Raw genomic sequence first — 22042 nt, 5'->3', positions numbered from 1 at the left:
TCCCACTGAACCAAAGGTCCCATCTCTCACCAAAGCCTACAAGAACTTCTCTCATGGGAAAATTGGAGCTCCTGGAGACAATGCCCTTTTATATCCTCTGTGAAAACCGAAGTCAAGAAGGAACACCTAGATTTCATTCACGTTGAACCAAAGGTCCCATCTCTCACCAAAGTCCATGAGAACTTCCCTAGTGGAAAAATTGGAGCTCCTGAAGACAATGCCCCCTTTCACCCTCTCTAAAAACAAATGTCCAGAAGAAACACCCATCCTTCCCCATCTCCATCCCAAGCAAAAGAAGAAGAGATGCTCCCTTACCTTCTTTTTGGAGTGAGCGTGGTCTTCTTCTCTGGAGGCTTTGCTGTTTTTCCCACCTCTTGAAAGTTTGGGCTCCCCAGATTGCTTAATGGTGATTTTGATCTCTGGAGGGCAGATATAGTTCTCTAGGCTTTTGGGGGGCTTCTTGGCCCTCTTGGTGGTCTGGATTTTCAACTTCAAGCTTCCCTCGGTGAAGTTGGCCTCCTTGATGGAGAATTCTTGTTCCTCCAGACCATCGCCGGCTACCCACTTTTCGCTGTCGGCGTTGGAAATCGAATCCACATCCCTCCTGGAGCACAGCTCATCCTCTTCCTCAATTTCCATACGATGGTGATCCCCGCTCCCCGAGATCCCTTTCGCAGAGCTGGACGTAGAGAGCAGGATCTCCCCGGATCCTGCAAGGGCAGAAGGAGCTTTGGCAGAAGTAATGGTAGATGCCAAGAAGTCCGTCTCACTTCCTCTCGGCCGGGAAGGGCCTAAATTTTCCCTGGGCTCCATAGCAATCCCCCAGTCTCTGAAAAGTTTATGGGGGTGGAGAGCAGAGGAGACCGAGCTGAAGACAAGGGGATCCTTCCCCCCCAGAAGAGAAGGCAAAATTCCACTTGGCTTTTCTTAGAGGTCGAAAGGTCGGACCACAGGAAGGAAGTCAAAAACTCTCAGATCTGCAACTAATGGGAACAAAAAAAGGGAGATGAGAAACTCGAAATTTTCAGGGTGGATTCAACCAATGTCATTGTGCATAGGTGGTGCACTGACAATAAAGAATTATTATTATGTTGCTGTCAATACACATTTTAGTTACAGAAAGTCCTCACCTTATCATCACAACTGATCCCAAAAGGGAAGGCGGTAAGGAGGAAGTTGTTAAGTGAGTTTTGCTCATTTTACAAGCATTTTTTTTTTTTAGACACAGCATTAAGCGAATCACTGCGATTGTTAACTGAATCATTCTATTCCATTCTACCTATTCAGTTTTGGTTAATAGTAACAGCTCTGAGATTTATATACCACTTATATACCGCTTCATAGTGCTTTACAGTCTTCTCTAAGCGGTTTACAAAATCAGCCTATTGCCCCCAACCATATGGGTCCTTGTTTTATCTGTCTTGGAAGGATGGATGGCTGAGTCAACCTTGAGCCTGGGAAGAATCGAACTGCCAAACTTCTGGCCTCTGGCAGTCAGCAGAAGTAGCCTGCAGTACTGCATTCTAACCACTGCGCCACCATGGCTCCTCAACTACTCCATTATGGAGATCAACCCATCATAGCAACCATTGAGGGTCTCACTTTTGCAACTGAGATCATGGATAATCATCAGGTCCGAGAAGAAAACAGAACACGGCAGCCACCTGCATACCATACACCAATGTTCTCTTGCCATCTAGAGTAATTCCTCCAAGCCCAGCCTTGCTTGTGTTGTGTGCAGCAGCTTCAGAGCAACCTAGGGCTCCCCATTGAATTCCCGCTGGCTTCCCCAATGACTTTATTGGAAGTCAACAGGAAGTCATGGAGAGGTCCGCACTTAACAATCAATGATCCTCACTTAACAACAATAACAAGAATTGCAAACATGGCCATAGCTAAATAATTTAGTCCTGTGGCATCACACCATACAATCACACTGTTTAATGAAGATTATGGAGCCAATTTCCATTGTTAACCAAAAACTACCTATAACTGGGGAACGTTTTCTACCATCATCTACCTTTAAAAAGTGATCCTTTTCTATTGCTGGACAAGACACAGATGTCACCTGAGTTTGCAGACACGCAAGAGCTTTTACCTGAAATAACTGAAACAGTTAAATTCAAATTAATAATTAACAGAAGGCAAAGGTGGGACTGCTTGAAAAAAAATATGAAATTATTTTACGTGGTTGGGCTGTTCCAGGTTTCCGTACGTTTCCCCTTGCATATGGGAAACAAGTTCGTGAGAAGGTCTCACAGGGACTTCATCCAAAAGAAATTTAAAACCAATTACACTGCTTCTGGTGGATTTATTTACACCCCATGGGTTAACCAGTGAGGATAGCAATAACTTATCTCATTACACCAGGAGTCAGCAACCCGTGGCTCTCATGTGATGATGTTAAAGGTGTAGTCACAGGATGTACAGGTTGTTCATAATAACACAGTTGGAAGGCACCTTGGAGGTCTCCTAGTCCAGAGGTCAGCAAACTGTGGCTCCGGAGCCGCATGTGGCTCTTTCATCCCTCTGCTGCGGCTCCCTGTCGCCAGTCGGCACCACAATTTTGAGAGGAGCTTCCGGTTGGGGTTGGTGGGAAGCAGAGCACACCAGGAGGAGACTCTTATGGCAGTGGGTCTCAACCTTCCTAATGCCGCGACCATTTAACACAGTTCCTCATGTTGCGGTGACCCCCAACCATAAAATTGTTTTATGTTTTCCGTATTTTTTCAAAAATACATGTTTTCTGATGGTCTCAGACGATCCCTGTGAAAGGATCGTTCGACCCCCAAAGGGGTCCCGACCCACAGGTTGAGAACCGCTGCTCTATGGCAAGGGCTGGGTTTTCCGGTCAGCTCCACAATCGGTTAGAACAGGTAGAGGAAAAAAGGATGCCGCGCTATGAGGACACTCTATAGTGGGGAAACTGGACTTCCGGTGAGCTTCCAGAATTGAATGGGGGGCTTCCGGTTAGGATCACAGTGGCTCTTTGAGTGTTTTAAAGTTGCCAATCCTTGCATTATACAAATCTGGCACATTCCATCAAAGTTTAGTTACAACCTAGGAATTACTCATTAGAGCAGAGTTTCTCAACCTTGTTATCTTGAAGATTGTACGGACTTCACCTCCCGGAATTCCCCAGCCGACCACTGCACTAGAGTTACATCCCAAACACGGCGGATAAAATTTCAATTGCTTTTTTAAGTCGTACATCATAATCTATAAATCACGAGGGCACACTCAAACAGCCTTCCTAACAGAAATAGAATCAAGATCACATGAAGTATACCACTTTATAATGCCTTGGTAAGAACATATCTTTATTACGGTCATAGACCAGCAAAATGCCCTTGGTTAAGATCACACTTGGAATACGGCATCCAGTTTTAGTCGCCATAATAGAAAAAAGATGTGGAGACTCTAGAAAGAGTGCAGAGAAGAGCAATAAAGAGGATGAGGGGACTGGAGGCTAAAATATATGAAGATTGGTTGCAGGAACTGGGTATGTCTAGTTTAATGAAAAGAAGGACTAGGGGAGACATGATAGCAGTCATCCAGTATTTGAGGGGCTGCTCCAAAGAAGAGGGGGTCAAGCTATTTTCCAAAGAACCACAAGGCACGACAAAAAGCAATGGATAGAAACTAATCAAGGAGAGAAACAACCTGGGAATAATGAGAAATTTCCTGACAGAACAATTAACCAGTGGAACAACCTGCCTCCAGAAGTTGTGAATGCTCCATTACTGGAGGTTTTTAAGAGATTGGACAGCCATCTGTCCAGAACAGTAGAGGGTCCTCTGCTTGGGCAAGGGGTTGGACTAGAAGACCTCCAAGGTCCCGTCCAACTCTATTATTTTTCAACCAAGAAAAGCTCAACAACTCAACTCAGCAGTGTAAAGAAGATGGCTCCTTCCTGGGCAAGCCGAACGAAACTGTCAAAATGAAGGGGCGAGTCCCAAATTTCTCCCAACACCAACGCAGCTTAACAACTGTTAGCAATTTCGCTTAACCACTGCAGTGACTCACTTAAACCACGGTGGCAATGGGGCACACCACATGTAACAACTTCCTTGCTGAGCTAAGCAACAGAAATTATGGGGCTCCACTGGGGTTATGTTGAGGGCGATCTGTATTCGCGCGTGGGAATATCATCGTCAAAGGCGATTTCATCAAGGGCCGCATCAGGATTGTGTTTGAACTCAAGAGGGCCGGGGATGGGCGTGGCCAGCTCAACATCACTCATGTCGGGGGCACCTGCGGGAAAGACTTCCCTCAGACCCTCCCTCCGTCTCCTTATAACCAACCAGCTTACTTAGTTAGTTAGTTCCTTCCTTCTCTTCTTTTCCCTTCTCTCTTCATTCTCTTTTCTTCTTCCTTCCCCTCTTTCCTTATTTCTCCTTCCTTGCTCTCTTCCCATCTTTCCTTCTTTGTCTTTCCGCTTTCCTTTTCCTGTCCCTTCTTACACACTCAAATGCAAAAGGTGGAACATTTCTCCTTTAGTTTGGCTTTTACTTTCTTTCGATAGCCCTCTGCCAATGAAAATGGAGCTCTGTTTTTGCTGGCAGAGGGCTTTGCAGTGGGCCATCACGGCCAAAAATGGGGCACGGGGCAGAATGTGGTGCCACAAGCTCCATTTTTGCTGGCAGGTCCTTTGCTGTTTCCAGGCTGGCCCGCAGGCCAGATTTAAGCACCTATTTTGACACCCCTGCAATAGAGGACCCTCGTCCAGGTACACCCTGCCCTTCGTAGCACCCCTGGAAGGAAGTTCCCGCTTCTTTGGGCAAGCTGCTTGAGTTGATCTCCTAAGTTGATCTCCTGAGTGGAACCATGTGCATTCCGCCCGTCATTCAAAGGTGGCATTCAGCCGGTTCAGATCGGTTCGCCTGAACCGGTAGTGGAAATTGCAGCGTGGGCCACTCTGGATCTATGCTGTCCTATTTACCGTATTTTTCAGAGTATAAGACGCAACTTTTCCCCCCCAAAAAGAGGGAGAAAATCTGGGTGCGTCTTATACACTGAATACAGCATTTTTGGCCTTTGGCCCGCCCCCTTTGCAAAAATGGACATGCAGAGGGTTTGGGAGGCTTGCAAAGTGCTCCTGGGGGCTGCGGAGGGCAAACATGAGGAAAGAAATGGGCCATTTTTGCTCGTTCCCCATTTCCAGTCCACAGGAGCACACTACAAGCCTCCCAAAGCTCTGCATGCCCCCCCTTTTTTTTTTTTTTGCAAAAAAATGAGTCGTGCAGAGTGTTTGGGAGACCTGCAGAGTGCAAAAACTTTTTTTTTAATTTACCTTTTCAAAATCATGGTGCGTCTTATACTCCGGTGCGCCTTATAATCCGAAAAATGTGGTAGGTACCATATTTGTGCGCATCAAGTTGTGCCATGCGTGCAAGCCATGCAAGTTTATTTATCTATCTATCTATCTATCTATCTATCTATCTATCTATCTATCTATCTATCATCTATCATCTATCTATCTATCTATCTATCTATCTATCTATCTATCTATCTATCTATCTATCTATCTATCTATCTGTCTTGTATGCCGCCCACTCCCGGAGGACTCCGGGCGGCTCACAAAAGACAAGGGAAAGGGGGGAACGAGACAAAGACAACATATTAAAAACAAAACCAACATTCACAATTTCCGTGGAGGTAGATGCTTCTCAGCTCCCTCCAGCCTGCTGGAACAGCCAGGACTTGGTGGCTTTGCGGAAGGCCGGGAGGGTAGTAAGGGTCCGGATCTCAACGCATGCAAAGCGCATGCATGGACAGACATGCATATGCGTTGACACCCGTGCGCTCCCATTTGTGAACCGTTAAGGAAAGTAGTAAGTTAATACCACCCGTATTCACGCCGTAACTCCTACAACCTTCTCAGATGTCTTCATTTAGCTCTCTCCCCCCCCCCCCTTAGATAATGAGCCTCTGAGAGAGGGCCTCCTCAGATGCTCATCCCTTTGATTGCGTGAACGGGCTTATCAGCATCATTCTCTTACTATACAAATGTCCTTCTGGGCCAATTAGCTTGACTCACCCAGGAGTAGTGAAGAGCCCTGAGAGGCCGCTTCGTGGAAGCCATTTCCAGGGAGGTGGCAGCTTTCATGTGCTGCCAGCAAAACAGCAGAAAACGGGTGGCACCTCCAAGGCTAATTAGTGTACTGTGGGAAACAAATCTACTCATCTCTAAGGTGCCACCAGATAGCTTCCTGGATTTGACGCGGGTCAAATGCCAACTTCTCTTCAGCTTTTGGTTACGAAGAAAAGGTTGGAAAAGCTACGGGGAAACTTCAGGATAAATACTCTAGAAATGGATGAAAGGCACATCGAAATCAGATTCTGTGGTCAAAGTAGGGTAGATCTAAGTAGGGTGGATTTGATTTAAATCAAGTTGATTTAAATCGCTAGTAAAAAGGCTTGATTTAAATCAACTCGATTTAAATCCCAATTTTTAAAGACCAACTGTCTTCTCCGTCCCGCAGCGGTTCCTCCTCTGGCCCTCTGTTGACGCACCGGTAGTCCCAATGTTGCAGAATGTAGAGCCTCACGCTACATAGGTAAGCTCTATTTCGTGCTGAATAAACTAAATTATTAATGTATCTTAAATAGAAAACTAGATAGATTTTTACTCCAAATGCATTTTAATTTTAAAAAAAATCGATTTAAATTTTTAAAAAAATCTGATTTAAATTTTAAAAATCTGATAAATCATTGATTTTTATCCACCCTGGATCTACCATATTTTTCAGAGTATAAGACGCACCAGAATATAAGACGCACCAAGATTTTGAAGAGGCAAATTTTTTTTAAAAAGTTTTTACGCTCTGCAGACCCAAAAATGGCACTTTTTTTTTCCATGAAAACGGGCCCCATTTTTTGCAAAAAGGGGGGGGGCATACATAGCCTTTAGGAGGTTTGTAGAGTGCTGCTGGAGGGGTAAGGACAAGCAAAAAATGACCCATGTTTCATTCATTTTTACCCTCCCCAGCGCCCAGGAGCACTCTGGAAGCCCCCCAAAGTTGCCAAGTTTGGGAACCACTGGGTTAGACCAATCAATCTAATCTCAATACCTGGGAAGATCCTGTGAAAGGATAATTAAAAAAACAGATCTGCGAACAACTAGAAGCACATAAAGTTATAATTAGCAGACAGCATAGGTTTGTTAAAAACATATCATGCCAAACCACTCTTATTTCATTCTTTGATAAAGTGACTAAATTAGTAGACCAGCGAAATGCTACAAGCATGGTATACTTAGATTTCAGTAAGGCATTTGACAAAGTAGATCGCAAACTACTTCTTGGTAAGTGTTGGGAGTATACTCCTAGTGTTGAGTAGGCAATATATATCTTTATACAACAACAAATGGTCGCTGTTGCTTTAAATGAGTGGATGTACTTAACAGTTGTAATTAACTTTACAATAAGAAGGAGTCAAGAGATCTCACTCACTCTCTCTGCTTGTCCTATGCTTGATGACTTGACGACTGGAATGTGAACTGCGACTGTAAGCTATTGTTTGTTATTTGCATTGTATTTGGACTAACACAATGCACCCACGTGACACCTATCCTCCGTGAGCTGCACTGGCTGCCTATTGGTCTCCGGACTCAATTCAAGGTGTTGGTTATCACCTTTAAAGCCCTACATGGCTTAGGGCCAGGATACCTTCGAGACCGCCTGCTGACACATACCTCCCAGCGACCAGTAAGATCCCATAGATTGGGCCTCCTTCGGGTGCCGTCGGCCATACAATGTCGGCTGGCGGGCCCTCGGAGGAGAGCCTTCTCGGTGGCTGCTCCGACTCTTTGGAACCAGCTTCCCCCGGAAATCCCGACCATACCCACTCTGATGGCCTTCAGGAAAGCCGTAAAAACTTGGTTGTTCCGGCAGGCCTGGGGCTGTTGAGGTCCGGCCCTGACTAGTATGAATTTATGATGGATGATTGTTATTTTACATTGTATTGTTTTTATGGTTTTTTTATATTCTGTTTGTAAGCCGCCCGGAGTCCTTTGGGATTGGGCGGCATATAAAAGTTTTAAATAAATAAATAAATAAATAAATAAATAAATAAATAAATAAATAAATAAATAAATAATATCTACTATCACTGCTTGTGAAGCAATTATCAGTAGTAAAGCTACTTGTTTTTACTAGCAGTGTCTGAAACTCTATTCATGTGTTTCTTCTAGCAACATTCTCTCTCTCTAGCTGTACATTCCGCTGCACTACTTTCTGTCTCCCAACGGAGATACCCCTAACAGTAAGCTAGAAAAATATGGAATAGATGACATGATCACCAGATGGAATTGTAGCTACCTGACAACCGTACTCAACGGGTAGTCCTCAATGGTACCACATCCACATGGAGAGAAGTAAGCAGTGGAACAAGTTGCCTCCAGAAGTTGTGGGTGCTCCAACACTGGGGGCTTTTAACAAAGGACTGGACAACCATTTCTCTGAAAAGGTACAGGGTCTCCTACGTGAGCAGGGATTTGGACTAGGACAGGGGTCGGCAACCTTAAATACTCAAAGAGCCACAAAGGTCCTAACCGGAAGCCCCCTGTTCAATTCTGGAGCCAACCAGAAGTCTAGTTTCCCCACCATAGAGTCTCCTCCTAGTGTGGCGTCCTTTTTCCTCTACCTGTCCTAACCGGAAGCACTATCAGTTGTGGAGCTGACCAGAAAACCCGCCCCTTGCCATAGAGTCTCCTTTTGGCGCACCCTGCTTCCCCCCTCCCCCAAACCGGAAGCTCCTCTCAAAACTGTGGTGCTGACTGGGAGCCACAGCAGAGGGATTAAAGAGCCACATGCGGCTCCAGAGCCGCAATTTTCTGACCCCTGGACTAGGAGACCCCCAAGGTCCCTTCCAACTCTGTTATTATGAACAACCTGTACATCCTATGACTACACCTTTAACATCATCACACCTGCCTATTTCAGGTCCTTAGGAAGGACTTGACAGGTGGACAAAAATGCCCAATCCTACCTCACCATCTGGCTGACTGTGTGACCCACCCAAATTTATTAAAGTTGTACGGCGGCTGACTCTCAATATCTCTGGGCAACTCAGAACAATTTTACCCATCACTTTGCCACACCAGTTGAGTTTCTCACAAATAATGGGGGGAATGTAAGAGTAGAAGTCAATAAAATTCTTTGTTGGCCAAGTATGATTGGACAATAAAGGGACTTGTCTCCGGTGCATAAGCTATCAGTGTACATACAAGCAACAAATCGTGATCCTAATCATTGTAAAATACATTCATTGTAAATCATAAGATTCAACACTTAGCCATAGGATGAAACATAGATACCCAAAGAGAGGAATTCCTAAAATAAAATATATGGATATAAAGAAAGGGGAAAACATGATCTACAGATAGCCCTTGACTTACAACAGTTCATTTAGTGACCGTTCAAAGTTACAACAACACTGAAAAAGTGACTTATGGATGATTTTTCACACTTAACGACCGTTGCAGCATCCCCATGGTCACAGATCAAACTTTGGACCCTTGGCACATATTTATCACAGTTGGGAGTATTTCAGAGTCACACGATCCTGTTTTGCAGCCTTCTGGCAAGCGAAGTCAACGGGGAAGCCAGATTCGCTTAACAACCACGTTATCAATTGAACAACTGCAACGATTCGCTTAACAACACACAGGCAAGAAAAGGCGTCAAATGGACAAAACTCACTTAACAAATATTCCGCTTAGCCGTGTAAACTTTGGGCTTAATTGTGGTTGTCAAATCGAGGACTACCTGTATTTCTATTGTCAATCCTAAAAGGGCCCCCCTCCCTCCCTTTTCCAGCAAATTATTCGGGGCGCAAACATCACCTTTCTTTCCAAGGAATGTAAGAAATGTTAGGCAAGGCAACCACAGATCTTCAAATCACCAATGGTACTTGGATCCCAACTCACAGAGCTACGTCATTAGGCTTTCACACTTTTTATACCATGGCAAACTTTTGGGTTTGTGTTGCCTAAGTATGCACATACACATGAATGCATGAATACTCATGTGCAGGCATGCCGTACCCATAATGCAATGTGTAAACCCCCCCCCCCAGTGCTCGTGCGTGCACTACAGGCATGACCCCCCATTTTTTGCATGCTTTTTTCGCCCTCCCCATGCTCCAGAGGCTTTATAGGAGCCTGGGGAGGCCGAAAAACAGCCTCCACCACCACCCCCGACGCCCTCCGGAGGCTTCAGGGACCTTCAGGAGGCTTCCCTGAAGCCTCCGGAGCAGTCAAAACAACCCTCCGAGCAAACCAGAAGTCCGTTCCCAAACTTCCGGTTTGCCCATAGAACCAATTTTTTGCGCTGCGGAGGCTTCACGGAAGCTCATGAAGCCTCCGGAGGGCCTCCGGGTGAGCGGGGGAGGCTCTTTCCGCCCTCCCCATGCTCCTATAAAGCCTCTGGAGCCTGGGGATGGCGGAAAATGGCTTTAAAAAGGGTAAACTTAGCGCCTTGTGTGCCCTGACAAATGGCTCCGTGGTCCACCTGTGGCATGCGTGCCATAGGTTCGCCATCACTGACCTAACCCATCCCAGGGGCCATCGTTTGCGGACCCCTGAATTACTGCAATATAAAAAAATGCAAAAAAAAATTCAGCGGACCAGCAAAAATTTCTCGTGGACCCCCAGTGGTCCACGGACCACCAGTTGGTGACCGCTGAACTGGGTCATAAAATGGGATTTACTTGAGACTATATCTAAAAAACAAGAGAGAATACATTCGGCATCTTAACCCCTTATTTATTTCACCTTCTCAATATCTTTCCTTAACGGCTGCAAAACCTTGATTGTATCTCTCAATGCCATGTAACTCTGATTCTGATGTTGACTCTTATTTCCATCCATTAGTCCTCCCTACTTGGTGCAACATCATTATTGATACAATTAGATCCAAACAGGATAACTTCAGGAAATATCCATCTATGTCCTCTTCTTTGATATTCTTTATCTAAGACTATGGTTATTATCCTGCGGCAGCTTTCCTCAACCCAGAAATGGACTTTAGCAATGGCTTCAGTGGCTGAGGGACATGACTGTTGTGGCCTTCCAGTGGCCAGCACAGCTGGCAGCAGAGTTGGAGAGTGAGGAGTTTGGGGAGGAACATGGGCCAGTCCTGGAGGCTGGGGAAAGCTCGGACGAGGGCTCTGCATCGGAGGCAGAGATGGGGCTAAGACTGTTTGGCAGTTCTTGGCTGCCTTCGAAGCTAGACAGCAGTGAGGCAGAGGAACAGCTGAAGTCTGTTCCCAGTGTGCGCATGCGCAGAGCTGCCAGAAGAAAAGAATAGCTAAGAAATCAGGGTCGACTTGGGAGTAAAGCCACAGGTAGAAGATTAAGGCCCCTCCCATAGGAAATAAAAGAGGAGCAAAAGGGGAGGGGGCTTTTGCAGGAAACAGTTCCTTCGTTCATTTATTCGTTTCAGGAGTGTGAAGATCTGTCCGTGAATCTCAGAGATTCTGTGCCCAAGTCTTTCCTTGCACAGCACCTCATTTGGAAAATATTTACATGGCAGCTTTCCAACCTAGATAAGGTCTGTGGTCATAAATTCACCTTTGAAAGACTGTTTGCCAGGCCTTTGTTGAATGTGAATGAGAGGAATTCACATTCGTTTAATTGATTTGATTTGATTTGATTGTATTTCTATGCTGCCCTATTCCCAGAGGGACTCAGGGCGGCTCAGAAGCCAAGTTGGGGGGGGGGATACAAACAGGAAAAAAAAGACACAGACAAAACAATACCACAATTTAAAAACAATCAACAGCCACACCATATCGGCGGGGACAAGAACTCATCAGCCCCAGGACTGTCGGAACAGCCAGGTTTTAAGGGCTTTGCGGAAAGCCTGGAGGATGGTGAGGGTCCGAATCTTCACGGGGAGCTCGTTCCAGAGGGCCGGAGCAGCCACAGAGAAGGCCCTCCTCCGGGTGGTAGCCAATCGGCATTGGCCAGTGGATGGAATTCGGAGGAGGCCTAATCTGTGGGATCTAACCCTGGGTATCTAATCAAATACCCAGGTCCAATACCATGAAGGGCTTTATAAGTGACGACTAGCACCTTGAAACGTATCCGTAGACCAATAGGCAGCCAGTGCAGCTCGCGGAGGATAGGTGTAACGTGTGTGTACCGAGGTGCACCCACGATCGCTCGCGCGGCTGCATTCTGGACAAGCTGAAGTCTCCGAATGCTCTTCAAGGGCTGCCCCATGTAGAGCACGTTGCAGTAGTAAAAGGGGTTTTATCGGGACCAGGAATCTGCTTCGTGCTTTTGGGGGAAGCCTCGGTCAGAACAATGACAGTTGAAATCTAACACACTGCGAAGCCACCAAGTTAGCGAAACGTGAGCTCCGAGTGTCATCCATAAATTATGAACATTACTATTTAATATTAAGGATTAAAAATAATAAGGTCAGCCTTCCCCAACCTGGAAGGTACCCAGGATAGGATACCCACAGTCATTGCTGGGAATTTGAGGAGTTGAAGTCCGATAATAAATGAGCACCCAGGGTTGGATCCAGTCATTCAGAATATTAAATTGCAATATTCAGAATTCATGAACGGAATCCATTCATCAGAAAGACCCTTATTAGAAATTCCAAGGATTGAACGCATGTATTTTTAATAGGACGTTGTTCAACTGCAGCAAAAACGGAGAAAGTCTATCAAGGTGGTGAAAGGACTGGAAACCAACTCCTAGGAGGAACTGGGAAAAGTCCCGGTTAGTTTAGCTTGTAGAAGAAAATCCAAATGTGCATTTTCAAAGCTTTTTCAAAAGGCAGCTGGACTTTCTTGAGTTTTTTTTTTCCTTGAAAATCTTTCACTACTCCTTCAAGAAGTTGAAGAAATCAGAAGAAGTTTCTTAAATGAGAAGCAAAACATTTTCAAGGGGAAAAGCAAGCAAAGTCCATTCATTTCACAACTGTGTTAACTCACTTAACAACTGCAGTGATACACTCAACAACGGTGGCAAGGAAGATTGCAAAACGTGGCCAAAAAATAATAATCACTTAACAACTGTCCTGGTTTGCAATGGAAGTTTGAGTGCTTTATTTAATCCATCAGTTGAAATAGGAAGGGCTCAGAGGACATTGCAACCTTCAAACCTGGATGAACAAACCGTAACTGCTCTGTTTACGAAACAGATGATGCCTAAACAAACTTTGTTGATATGATGAACAAGAGTTTCTTACAGTCAACAGTTGCTTCCAGAAGCCAGGCTGAACCACAAATTATCCCACTCCTAGTTAAGTTTATCTATCACGCTCTTCAAAATTTCTCCACGGAAACTCCAAAATTGGATTCTTCCAGAACACTGGAGGGTTTTCCCCAAAATCCTGATTATGGATGGCCATCACTACCTTCACATTCAGAACCCAGAGTCTCTTAAATCAGATTCTTGTTATTGGCTGGAGTTATGATCTAACCATCTACTAAGGGAAAGGGAAAGGTTCCCCCCTCGCACATGCGTGCTAGTTGTTCCTGACTCTAGGGGGCAGTCCTCATCTCCGTTTCAAAGTTGAAGAGCCAGCGCTGTCCAAAGATGTCTCTGTGGTCATGTGGCCGGCATGACTAGATGCCGAAGGCGCACGGAATGCTGTTACCTTCCTACCAAAGGTGGTTCCTATTTTTCTACTTGCATTTTTACGTGCTTTCGGACTGCTAGGTTGGCAGAAGCTGGGACAAGTAACGGGAGCTCACTCCGTTACGCGGCGCTAGGGATTCGAACTGCCAAACTGCCGACCTTTCTGACCGACAAGCTCAGCGTCTTAGCCGCTGAGCCACCGCATCCCTTTTACTAGACCATGTCCCATCTACTAAACGCCACTAAATTCAGAATACAGAGTAAAAGAGTTAGAAGGAACCTCGTGAGGTCTTCTAGTCCAAACATTCTATCATTCTAGACCAGTGTTTCTCAACCTTGGCAACTTGAAGATGTCTGGACTTCAACTCCCAGAATTCCCCAGCCAGCATTCGCTGGCTGGGGAATTCTGGGAGTTGAAGTCCGGACATCTTCAAGTTGCCAAGGTTGAGAAACACTGTTCTAGACAAATGGCTATCCAACCTCTTCTTAAAAACCTCCGGTGATGGCACCCCACAGCAACGGGGGTGGTTCCAATGGCGCCCTTCAAATGAAGACGGTGCCTATTTCTCACGGAAATAAATCAGCAATCCTCCTTTTCCCAAATTATAACCATTTAGGGTCCAATCTGGATCAGTCATTGGGACCAGAGGTTTAGTCCCCAAGGTTTTCGGACTCGTGCTGGAACCCATCCTCAGGGATCTTCCCAGAGGATGGGCTCCGGCAAAAAGTCCAAAAGCTCGGAAGACTGAATCTCTGGTCCAGATTACCGACCCAGATTTGATTTTGCAATATTATCTTGGGACACATTTATTTGCTTTCATTCGTATAATAATAGCTTAGGAAAGCATGCACAATACAAGGGAGCTCTGTGTGTGTGTGTGTGTGTGTGTGTGTGTGTGTGTGTACATGTAGTCCTTGACTTACAACAGTTTCTTCAGTGGCCATCTGAGGTTACAACAGCGGTGACGTAGGAACGTTTTTCAGACTTATGATTTGTTGTAGCATTCCCGTGGTCACAAAATTCAGACCACCGACTCGCATTATGATGATTGCAAAATCCCGGGGTCACATTATCACCTATTACGACCTCCTAACAATGCAAAGTGAACTGGGAAACTGGGTTCATGTCACTGCACTGTAACTAACTTAACCTCTGCAGGGAAGCAACTCAACAACCTTGGCATAGGAAGGCTGTAAAATCGGGCAAAGCTCACTTAACCAAAGTCTCGCATAGCAATGGAAATGTTGAGCTCAAGGCTGGTCGTAAAGCAGGGATTACCTGCAGAAAAACGATGCACAAGAGGGTGAAACAATTTTAGGGCGCATCCAAATAAGATATTTTCTCCTTAGCGGAAGACTTGCTATCCCCATTGTGATCATCGAAGGAAAGCAGAGAACGTAAACACACACAGAAACACACACAGAGACACAGGTCCTCTTTCAACGCCATCCCCCCCCCCCGGGCTACAAAACCGTCCAGATGTTTCGATTACATCTGCATTCCTCCAAACCAACTTTTCACTACTCCGAAAACCCTCTTCCACAAACGCTTTGGATTCCGACACACGAAGGTGGCTTACAAAAAATAGAATAAGAGCCGAGGTGGCGCAGTGGTTAGGGTGCAGTACTGCAGGCCACTTTAGCTGACTGTGATCTGTAGTTCAGCTGTTCAAATCTCACCGGCTCAAGGTCGACTCAGCCTTCCATCCTTCCAAGGTGGGTGAAATGAGGACCCGGACTGTGGGGGCAAGTTGCTGACTCAATTTGCTAAAAAAATTTGTAAACCGCTTAAGAGAGGGCTGAAAGCCCTATGAAGCGGTATATAAGTCTAATAAATAGATAGTAGATAGATAGATAGATAGATAGATAGATAGATAGATAGATAGATAGATAGATAGATAGATAGATAGATAGATATAGATAGATAAATAGATAGATAGATAGATGATTGATAGATAGATAGATAGATGATAGATAGATAGATAGATAGATAGATAGATAGATGATAGATAGATAGATAGATAGATAGATAGATAGATAGATGATAGATAGATAGATATCTAGATAGATAGATAGATAGATAGATAGATAGATGATTGATAGATAGATAGATAGATGATTGATAGATAGATAGATAGATGAAAGATAGATATAGATAGATAGATAGATAGATAGATAGATAGATAGATAGATAGATAGATAGATAGATAGATAGATAGATAGATAGATAGATAAAATAAACAAATACCAAGCCGTCCATGAGGTCATCTCTACTGGGTTCCTCATAATGAAGATGCCCCTAGAGGTGGTCAGCTCTGAGGTTGTTCTTGATACCACCAACCCTTTGAATATCCATGGATATCAACATGGAAAGGATCAGTTTACTTTCCCTCTCCCCACCCCAGGAAGAAGGGTCATCATTTCGCTACCTGGGAAGGTCCTTTCAAACTCCACAGATGTACATATAAGGCAAGGCCTGGAGGGTTTCACCACCACCACCACCACACACACAAACACACAATGTCCCCTGTTATCTCCACTCCTTGCAACACCCATCAATTCCTGCTTCACAACTTGCAGTTAAATGAAAACACCTTCCCTGTTCGATGTAAAAAAAAATTGGGGATACTGAATAGCAGAGAATCGAATAGAATTATTGTTTCCCACATTCAATTTTTTTATTCGTTTGTAGCAGTGATGGCGAACATTTTCCGCAAAGATCTTGCGGAAATGTCACACATGGGCGCAACACCAGGAGTGGGTTCCAGCAGGCAGTACTGCGGGTTTGCTTGTGTGCGCACTTTGTGCATGCACACTTGATGCACGCATGCGCAGGACAATTAAAATTGCTCTGCGTATGTGCAGAAACCAAAAAACATGTTGGCGGTGCTGATGGCGCCATATGGGAAACTGGTTCGGGAGCCTGGCAGGCCTGGATCACTGCCGGTCCCAGCAACCCAAGCCACCAAACCACTACCGGTTCAGCCGAACCAGTCCAAACTGGTAGGAATCCACCACTGGGCCACACGCTGGTCAAGGCTGCGCTCCAGAAAAGCTGAACTTCCAGGTTCTAGTGCACATACGTGCCCAACGATCAGCTGGCCAGCACGCATGCGCAGGCCGGTTTTGGCACTGATGCACATGCGAAGGACTGCTGATTGCTGCGTGCGCTAATGCGCACAAGAAGCCTAGAAGACAAACAGGCATGGCCCGCATGCCGAGCAACATGGCTTTGCGTGCCACTTTGGGCACACATGCCATAGGTTTGCCATCACGGGTTTATAGTATCAAAGACAGAAGTACAAAAACAAATAGAAGGAAAAACAGGAGAGGGAAAAGGGAAGGGAAAAGTGCAGAAAAGAATGGAAAAAGAACGGAAAATGTGTTCACTTGCGACTCCCTTTGGCGCAGTAAAATAGGATAGTAACATCAAACCTCAACTTTTTACTTATACATAGTCGATAGACTAGCCATTTCTATATCAACAAACCAAAATCAAAGTTTCATTTTTTCCCACACCTCGAGCACAAAGTCCAGAAACGGTTTCCAAGTAGAAACAAAACTCTATACACACACACACACACAGATATAGATAGATAGATAGATAGATAGATAGATAGATAGATAGATAGATAGATAGATAGATAGATAGATAGATAGATAGATAGATAGATAGATAAACATAACTGCCCAATATGAAAAACAGCCCATGTTTGAATCCCAGTAGGGGTATGGCTAGCTGATGAGAGCTAAATAGCTTGAAATAGATCTATACTAGTCTCCCTTCATTTATTTATCAGCACAAACGCAACACAAATGTAACAAAGGCAACATTAAAAATAATGGCTTTCTGTTGTGATGGTCTCTTATGACGAGCCGATAGACAGAGAAAGGAAGCAGTATGCTTCCTCCCATATTTGGGCATACCAGGGGTTGTGACACAATACATACATACATACATACATACATACATACATACATACATACATACATACATACATACAATTTTCTTGGATCAAAACAGTTAATTTAGCTAGTTCTGCTAACTCCATCAGCTTCTGCAGCCATTATTCATCCATGGTGGGAATGGAAGTGTCCTTTCACTTTTGCACATGAAATACTTTTGCTGCCGTCAACTTACATAATATCAAAGTTGAGAATGGAGTAGAATTCTTCATTGGCCAAGTGTGATTGGACACACGAGGAAACTTGTCTCTGGTGCACAAGCTTTCCGTAACCCGTGTTTTATCTTCAGCAATGCTCACCTCACCGCTCTCAAAGACATGAAATGGGTAGAACAGAGCTAAGATCCATTCCGCCCACTCCAAATTCTCAAGCTCATGTTCAGGAAAAAACGGGGAGTTTTTCCCAGCCATGTGGAGGGGCTCATTCTGCTGCATTCCCCATGTGCGATGGGACCCACAGGGAAGGTTACCACATGTGGCTGCAAAAATCCAGGAGTTCCTGAAGGGGGGGGAGGGGAGGGTGGACCACATGACCTCCTCTGTGGCTGCTTCCATCTCTAGCATGTTGTGAGTCTACCCAAGATCCACACCTGGAATACGGCGTCCAGTTTTGGACAACACATTACAAAAGAGACGTTGAGACTTTGGAAGAAGAGCAGAGAAGAGCTAGGAGGATGAAAGTCCCGGAAACAAAAATTTAGGAAGAACAGTTGCAGAACTCAGATATGAATAGTCTAGAGCAGTCATGGTTAACCTTTCTGGTGTTGCTGAGTGCACAAAGCACATACTCATAACTGCAAAATGCAATGCGAGCGCCCTCCCGCCATATATGCACCACCACCCATGCATGCGTGCGTGCGCCCCCTCGCCCATATTTGGCTACCAGGTTGGTGCGGGAGGCTTTCCAGGCCCAAAACAGGGCGCGTGGGGGCAAATGCATGTGTGCGAACCCCCAAACTGCAATGCAAGCACCCCCCTGCACATGTGCTCTGCCCGTCTCCCACATATGTGGGGCAGAGCCCTGAAGACCAGCTGGCCGACGGGGGTCTCGTGTGCTTCGGCGGTGGAGCTGGGCTGGAGTGATGGCTGGCGTGCCCGCAGGGGGGAGGGCCTCTGTGGGCCACCAGTGGCACTGATGCCATAGGTTCGCCATCACAGTCTAGAGCAGTGATGGATAACCTTGTTCTCCTTGTGTGCTTAAATCATGTGTGCGCACGTTATCGCATGCATGTGCATGCCAACACCCCCAATGCAATGCACCCACCCACCCCCCTGCGCATGCATGGGTGACACCCCCCGTTCTCGGTCTCCTGCACCATGGCAGGGGGGAGGCATTTTCACTCTCCTCCGGAGGCTTTCCTCGAGCCACTGGGAGGGTGAAACTGGCAGACGGTCGCAAAAGTACTTCCAGTAGGCCCCTTTTTTCATCCTCCTCGCTTTTCTCGAGCCCTCCAGGAGGGCGATAACAGCCTCCCCCAGAATCTGGAGGCCCTCCCTGAAGTGTGGGGGGAGGGCTTCCCCTGCCCGTGTTCCCCCTACTTGTATGTGCTTCTGCCGAATGTGCGGCAGAGGTCAGAAAATTAGCTGGCCGGTGGGAGGCGCGCGCATATGTCCAGTGGAGTTGAACTGGGCGACAGCTCGCGTGCCCGCAGAGTGGTCTCCGGGTGCCACCTGTGGCACGCGTACCATAGGTTCACCTTTACAGGTCTAGAGAAAAGAAGGACTAGGGGGTGACACGATAGCAGCATTCCAGTATTTGAGGGGCTGCCACAAAGAAGAGAGAGTCAAGCTATTCTCCAAAGCACCGGAATCCAGGACAAGAAACAACGGATGGAAACTAATCAAGGAGAGAAACAACTTGGAATTGAGGAGAAACTTCCTAACAGTGAGGACAATTAACCTGTGGAACAGCTGGCCTCCAGAAGTTGTGGGTGCTTCATCACTGGAGGCTTTTAAAAAGAGATTGGACGACCATTTGTCTGGAATGGCATAGGGTCTCCTGCTTGAGTAGGGGGTTGGACTAGAAGACCTCGACGGTCCCTTCCAACTCTATTCTGAACAAACCTCAAACTGTTAGGAATGGAGAGAGAACATCTCCCTCCATCCTTGTATGTTTTCTACTGACAAGTTCTCAGTTACCTGTTTGTTTATTTTTATTGTTTTGTTTATTAAATTTATTGGCTGCCCACCTTAGCACATGTGATGCTGTGTGTGCTGGGTGCTGCTTACAATGTGAAAAAGATAAAGCTATATAAACAAAACACTGAAGGCAAAACAAGAAGCAACGGATGGAAATTAATCCAGGTGAGAAGCAACTGGAATTAAGGAGAAACTTCCTAACAGCGAGAATAATTAATCGGTGGAGCAACTTGCCTCCAGAAGTTGTGGGTGCTCCATTACTGGAGGTTTTTAGGAAGAGACTGGACAACCATTTGTCTGAAATGGCATAGGGTCTCCTGCTTGAGTAGGGGGTTGGTGGTGGACTAGAAGACCTCCAGATTCCCTTCCAACTCTTGTTATTCTGTTACTGCAAGAATTCAAAAGCTAAAAGATGGAAGGGACAAAGTTCTTCTGGAGGACAAGCCTGGCTCCCTCCCTTCTCTTGAAGGATGGAGCCTAGCTGGTTTGAAGACACCATAAACACATCCACACTCACAACTTCTGTGCGGTTTCTCTCGGAAAGGAGAAAGAGACACACCAAGGATGAACCTTGAAGCCCTGATGTTGGAGAACTTCCAACAGAGGACGTGACCTGCTCAACCCAAGATCTCTACCCTCTTACTCACCCCACCTTTCTGATTCCCACCAGCCCTCCCTCAAACTCTCCACATCCCTCAACTCTGCCCCTCGACTTACAGCCCCAGAGAAATCCCCTACGTGTTAGACCACACGCTAACATGACACAACAGGATTTCCCAGCTGCTCTAGATAGAGTTTCTCTTTGCTCTGTAGTGTTGTGGGGAGGGAGATGGTGTTAATTTCTGCACAGGAGTGGAGGCAGGAGGGACACGTTTAAAGAAGATGTGACTTTTCGCAACTCTCCCAAAACAATAATAATATTTTTTTTAAAAAAAATAAAAATAAACCCGCATGGTTTTTGGGTTGATGGGGTAAATTTCCCGGTGGGTGGGTGTGTTTTGCCTGAGTCCCTAAAACTGGAAGAGTTGCCACCAGCAGCACATCAAGATAACCAGCCTACACTGTTGTACAAGAAGCAGCATGACCAGAACAAGAAATCGTTTCCACCGTACAGCCAGGGGCAGGAGAATTAAAATAAAATAAAATCACACATGCGCCAAGCTTTAAAGGAATCTTTCTTGTCCTTCCAAACAACACAACGCATCTTCCCTTCCAGCTACTTACATGAATCCCCCCTCCCATCCCAAATATCTCTGGCTCAGAGTCAAAAAAAAAAATAAGGAGCAAGCCCCCCCCCCCAAATCCAAGTGCGAGATTTGCATTTCAATCAAACCCGTTATTCCCCCCCCCAAATGAAAATTGTGTACAGTCTTTTCAATCAAAACATCAGCAGAGACAGAGAGAGAGAGAATAAAGCAAGAAAGGAGAAAGAAACTGGGGAGACACACAAACACACACACACACAGAGAGATTGTAACACCCACTTCCTTTCCCTTCCCAGGGCACACCTACTACACACCTGACACATTACAAGCTCTCTTCCCCCCCCCCCCCATTCTGCTCACCTTTTTGCTTTCTTCCCCACAAAGAGGAAAGAAAAACCAGAAGCAAAGTGAAGGTAAAAAAAAGGGGGTGTGTTTTGTTCCTGTGTGCATCTGAATGTGTGTGTGTGTGTGTGTGTGTGTGTGTGTGTGTGTGTGTGTTATTTGGGGTGCTGGGTGTTTAAACTCAAGGAGCAGCTGGAAGGATCCCCTCGGATGCCTTGGTGGCAAGAGATATGGAGAGGTGTTGCAGGGGAAAACAACAACAACAACACTGCATTGTGAATTTTTCCAAAGGCTTTTTTTGCTCTGTGTGTGTACAACCACAACCCCACACAGATACACACACACACACCCCTCAGCCCTTGTTTATCACTGCAAGCTCCACTGGCTGATGTCCTTTCACCAATGTCAAAACAATCCTTCAGCAACTGGGCCCCAGATTTTTTGCAAAAAAAGAAAGGGGGAAATCGCTTTGCATCGTTGCACGGTGGGGAAAAAGGAGGGAACCGGATCTGGTTAGGAACATGAGAATGGTACCACCACCACCCCCCAAAAAATTGGGACCTGGGTTATAATTTGGGGGGAGGGGGGAGGAAGAGAGAGGAGGGAGGCCACCTCTCCTCTCTCTCTCTCTCTCTCTCCTTCCTCGCCTTGACATTCAAGCAGGAAGGTGAGACCTAGGCGGAAATGCCATTTTGCACACCTCTGACACGCAAGAGGCTGCCCCTTTACGCATACTCAGGCATGCACAAACACACACGTACAAGGAGAGAGAGAGAGAGAGAGTCGTG

The 22042-nt window shown here is 45.8% G+C and overlaps 1 protein-coding gene across 1 annotated transcript in view; it reads right to left on the bottom strand.

Moving 5' to 3' along the window:
• The window catches only part of SETBP1 (SET binding protein 1), a 301077-nt gene that overhangs the window by 277551 nt on the left and 1484 nt on the right, over positions 1–22042 (bottom strand). Inside the window, exon 2 of the mRNA XM_087715277.1 lies at positions 316–983. Within this exon, the coding sequence (XP_087571403.1) occupies positions 316–813 (498 nt within the window). The 5' untranslated portion in view covers positions 814–983. The remainder of the gene's footprint in view (positions 1–315; positions 984–22042) is intronic.

Source organism: Thamnophis sirtalis, unplaced genomic scaffold, assembly GCF_051295495.1.
Source record: "Thamnophis sirtalis isolate CommonGarterSnake01/CBP01778 unplaced genomic scaffold, rThaSir2_p1.2 scaffold_5, whole genome shotgun sequence".
NCBI lineage: Eukaryota > Metazoa > Chordata > Lepidosauria > Squamata > Natricidae > Thamnophis > Thamnophis sirtalis.
This window is presented reverse-complemented; position numbering and strand designations above follow the sequence as displayed.